Genomic DNA, 5,216 nt, shown 5'->3' with positions numbered 1-5,216 from the left:
AAACAATGTTCAATGTCTAAGTCTTTTATTCATTTCTCTGTTGAATTAAGATGTTGTCTCTTCTCTTCTAGCGTAAACCACCTCTAGAGGTCAAATGACCTTTTTCGAGGACATCAAAGATGGGGTGAAACTGTTAGCTCTATTGAGGTGCTGTCTGGACAGAGACTGGTAAGCACTGCTCTAATAAAACAGCCTGGCCACTGGATACTTCTGTTCGTGCTACAGAGTTCAGTTACATTTAATTACCACACTATAGTGTAAAGGGAGGATTATACAAAATGTTCTGTATGAATAAAGGAACTACGAATTCACAGCCAGTAATCACACTGTAGTTGTGTGTTATACAGGCCTATTCGTCAGTCAGTGCTACTCTCATACTTTGCTGGTTGTTGTATACAGTATGTATTTGTGTTGAACTTTCTTGCTGTTTTTTAATGTGAGTGCTCTGGTTGGTAAGATTTACATTATATTTACAGTATTACTTATGGGAAATATTTTGACCTTCACTTGAACCCTCCCTCCTCTTCTCCCAGCCCTGTGAGCAGGGCCGCCACAGAGGATCCACTGGGTATCCAACATCGGCACCGCCCTCAGGTTCCTAGAAGGCAGGAAGGTAAACACACCTCATAGTGACAACTAAGTCGTTTTCTGAAGTATTTTGTCATAGCTTGAGTTTAAAGTATAAACCAAAGTGCTTCTTAGCAATGTCACCTAATAGCTTTAGGACAAGGCTTGTGAAAAGTAGATGAACTTATATTTAATGCTACTGTAACAGTTTGAAAATGAACTATAATTTGATAGTGTTTAGGAACAAAAATACAGTGCTGTGAAAAAGTATTTCCCTTTCTGATTTTCTATATTGTTGCATATTTTTGACACCGAATGTTATCAGATCTTCAACCAAAACTTAATATTATATGAAGGAACCAGAGTTTATATTTATTAGGATCCCCATTAGCCGACGCCAATGGCGACAGCTAGTCTTAGCATTTGCCCCGTTACACTCAATAAGTGGTTGTGCCACCTTAGCTGTAATGACTGCAACCAAATGCTTCCTGTAGTTGTTGATCAGTCTCTCATATCGCTGTGGAGGAATTCTGGCCCACTCTTCCATGTAGAACAGCTTTAACTCAGCGGGATTTGTGGGTTTTCAAGCATGAACTGTCCTTTCAAATCCTGTCACAACATCTCAATGGGATTAGGTCTGGACTTTGACTAGGCTACCAAATCCTCAAATGTGTTACTTTTTTAAGCCATTTTCATGTAGACTTGATTGTGTGTTTTGGATCATTGTCTTGCTGCATGACCCAGATGCGTTTCAGCTTCAGCTCACAGACAGATGGCCTCCTGTAGAATTCTCTGATACAGAGCAGAATTCCTGGTTCCTTCTATTAACCTTTCTAGCACAGGCGTTCATGCAGGCCCACCTCGACAACATCGAAATTGCAGAGCGAAAATCAAACAACAGAAATATAAATATTTAACATTCATGAAAATACATGTGTAATAAATACATCAAAATAAAGCTTTACTTGTTAATCCAGCCATGTGTCAGATTTCAAAAGGCTTTATGGTAAAGCAAACCATGTGATTATCTGAGGACAGCGCCCGCATACAAAACCATGAAAAACATTTTTCAACCAGGCAGGTGCGACACACGAAAGTCAGAAATGACGATATAATAAATGCCTTACCTTGAAGATCTTCTTCTGTTGGCACTCCAATAGGTCCAGAAACATCACAAATGGTCATTTTGTTCGATAAAGTCCTTCTTTATATACATAAAAACTCTGTTTAGCTGGTGGGCAGCAGTCAATAATCCACCGGTTTCCTCCTTCAAAAATGCATACAAATGAATCCCAAACGTTACCAATAAACTTATCCAAACAAGTCAAACAATATTTATAATCAAACATTAGGTACCCTAATATGTAAATAAACAATCAAATTTAAGACGGAGAATAGTATGTTCATTACCGAAGATAAATAAAAAGAATGTGCTTTCCTCCACTCGCATGGAAACACTACAGCGAAAACGGAAGCCACTTAAAAACTACAACTTCTAGCTTATTTTTCCAAAAACCAGCCTGAACCTCTTTTTAAAGACTGTTGACATTTAGTGGAAGCCCTAGGAACTGCAATCTGGGAGGTTTTCGCCTTATAATAAAAGTGACAGCCATTGAAAACAGTGGTAGGCTGAATTATTTTTTTGGGATGGTTTGTCCTTGGGGTTTCGCCATCCCTATCAGTTCTGTTATACTCACAGACATTATTTTAACAGTTTTAGAAACGTTAGAGTGTTTTCCATCCAAATCGACCAATTATATGCATATCCTAGCTTCTGGGCTTGAGTAACAGGCAGTTTACTTTGGGCACACTTTTCATCCGGATGTCAAAATACTGCCCCCTAGCCCATTGAGGTTTTAAGACAAGTCGTCCAGGTCCTGTGGCTGGAAAACATCCCCGAACCATCACACTACCACCACCATACTTGACCGTTGGTATGAGGTTCTTACTGTGGAATGCAGTGTTTGGTTTTCGCCAGGCATAATGGGACCCATGTCATCCAAAAAAGTTATACTTTTGACTCATCTGTCCATAGAACATTCTTCCCAAGAGTCTCGATGATGGCATTGCCCCTATCTATGTAGCTTGTTTCTGGTCACAGGTTCAGAATGGTACAAAATCCCAACACGTACTTAAAATGAACCTTACAAACAGCAGTGTTGGGTGATTTGGGAAGCCATAGTCATTCAAATAATAATATAATAATACTTGTAGGAAAGGTTTTCATCTTTAGCTCACAATCTGTGGATAATATACGATTAGAAAGGTGCAAAAATGTTGTAAAACATCACAACACAATTTAAAAAATATATGGCACGTTGAAACCAAAACGAGGATGTCTATGGTGATAGGTGGGATGGGCTGAGAGTGGCGATAGGTGATAGGTGGGATGGGCTGAGAGTGGCGATAGGTGATGGTGGGATGGGCTGAGAGTGGCGATAGGTGATAGGTGGGATGGGCTGAGAGTGGCGATAGGTGATAGGTGGGATGGGCTGAGAGTGGCGATAGGTGATAGGTGGGATGGGCTGAGAGTGGCGATAGGTGATAGGTGGGATGGGCTGAGAGTGGCGATAGGTGATAGGTGGGATTAAAGAGCTTATGATTGGTGATGTATTATTGTTACGTGACTGCTTTATATAGAAGTACCATGTGATAAATGTGTATGCAAAATGTGTATGCATTTTGTATATGTAAAATGTATTTGTAAAATGCATATGTAGCAGAAAAGCTGAAAGAAAACAAAACATATATTTGTCCTCCGAAGAGGGGAGGTTAATAAAAATAAAACATGTAAATCTTGATGATCATCCGGGTGCTTCCAGGTGCAAACTTGAGTCAGTCACCTTTCTGGATGAGATGGGTCCCATTATATCTGGTGAAAAAATCTAACTCAGGTTCCCTTTATCTAATATTAGGTTTTGGTTGAAGATCTGATAACAATCAGTATCAAAAATATGTAAAAATAGAGAAAATCAGAAAGGGGGCGTCTACTTTTTCACGGCACTGTAGGTAAATGAAGGCTCTGCATGAAGAGATGTATCTCTGCAAGGCCCTATGGATGGAACATCCTGTCTCAGTTTGTATTCTCTGAGGCATATCTCTTATTGTAACCCTCTCTCACCATGCCTGACCTCTGACCTCAGTCTGTGTACCGAGATCCCGGTCAGTGGCTGCCTGTAAAACACACATATACTGTATGCATTCCTCTTGTTTGATGCACGGTGTGTATTCCTAGATATTCTTTGGTTGAGCCATTCTTTTCCTCATAGTACATCTTGATTACTGTAGTGCCACCAACCAGGTGCTTTAAGTCTTTCATGCATTTTGTATGTATTTTGACTCAAACTTTGGTGTCAAATCTTTCCTTCCTTCTTCTTCTTCCAACCTTTATGAAAGAGTAGTAAAAAAGGGGAAACTAGTTCAATGCCGATCCAAAGTTTGTTGTGACTATTCACTACATTGGCTTTATTGTTAGTGTCCTGTTAAATTGAGCATGCAGCCAGAAAGTGTCAGTGTTTTTAAGCTTTGTTTCCATTGAACATGGCATACAAATAAAGGCATTTTAACTCATTATATGAAGGGTGCCTTGGTCCTCTTTCCTTTTTGATGAGAACGGTACATCTTTCATTTTCCTCAGTTGAGCTTAGCTGTTTCTTCACGCTTCCGCTCTATAAATGCCTAATATCAGAATGTTATTTGGGTTGTTAATTGGATTCCTTCTGACGTTCTTGATTTCTTGTTTCTAGTTTTTATTATGTAAAATGTTTGTACTTGTTTGGCATTTTACTGCACTTTCTAGGTATTTGGTATTTTATTAGGGTCCCCATTAGCTGTTGCAAATGCAGCAGGAGCTAGTAACACAAGCATTTCGCTCCACCCGCTATAGCATCTGCTAAACTGTGTGCTTGACCAATCAACTTTGATTTGATTTATTAGAGAGCTGATTTTGATGTCTGTGAAGAAAACATAAAATCTCCCATTATTATGGCAGTGGCCCCACTAATCAATAAATGCCTTTATTTGTTAAAAATTCATTCAGAATGCACTCCATGTATATATATAATATATATATAATATATATATATATATATAATATATATATATAATATATATATATATATATATATATGGAAATATAAATATATATATATATATATATATATATATATATATATATATATATGCATTTCCCAAGTTAATTTTATGACAAGATTGGAATTGCAGTTCAATTTGGGTTTTATTCCGAACAGATCAAGCTAGTCAACATCCATGCCACTGACATAGCAGACGGTCGACCATCCATTGTCCTGGGGTTGATTTGGACTGTCATCCTCTACTTCCAGGTAATGTGTAGTTGTATCTGCAGGAGAACACTATTGGGGTCCAGGTAGAACCCTTTTGTTGGATGTTGCCATGGTCACTCGCAGCAATGTTTGCTCTAATTCCCGACCCCCTGTCAGATCGAGGAGTTGACCAGTAACCTGCTAGCCCTGGAGGCCCTGTCCAGCAGCACCTCCTCAGTGGACAGCATGGCCAGTAGCTCAGAGACAGGCAGTCCCGCCTTAAAGAGGGAGGTGGCACCCAAGAAGTTCCAGGGCAATGCCAAGAAGGCCCTCCTCAGATGGGTACAGAGCACTGCTGCCAAGTAC

The 5,216-nt window shown here is 39.4% G+C and overlaps 1 protein-coding gene across 1 annotated transcript; it reads left to right on the top strand.

Annotated features, from left to right (window-relative positions):
* Positions 1 to 545: 545 nt before the first annotated feature.
* Positions 546 to 5,207, top strand: LOC127920058 (nesprin-1-like; the record flags this gene model as incomplete). Its single annotated transcript, XM_052503888.1, has 3 exons — positions 546 to 613; positions 4,818 to 4,910; positions 5,028 to 5,207. Coding segments are annotated over 3 exons (341 nt in total), but the record flags the coding sequence as incomplete, so codon positions are not given.
* Positions 5,208 to 5,216: the final 9 nt, after the last annotated feature.

Source organism: Oncorhynchus keta, unplaced genomic scaffold, assembly GCF_023373465.1.
Source record: "Oncorhynchus keta strain PuntledgeMale-10-30-2019 unplaced genomic scaffold, Oket_V2 Un_contig_18226_pilon_pilon, whole genome shotgun sequence".
Lineage (NCBI taxonomy): Eukaryota > Metazoa > Chordata > Actinopteri > Salmoniformes > Salmonidae > Oncorhynchus > Oncorhynchus keta.
Note: the sequence above shows the minus strand (reverse complement) of the source record. Positions and strands in the feature narration are given on the sequence as shown.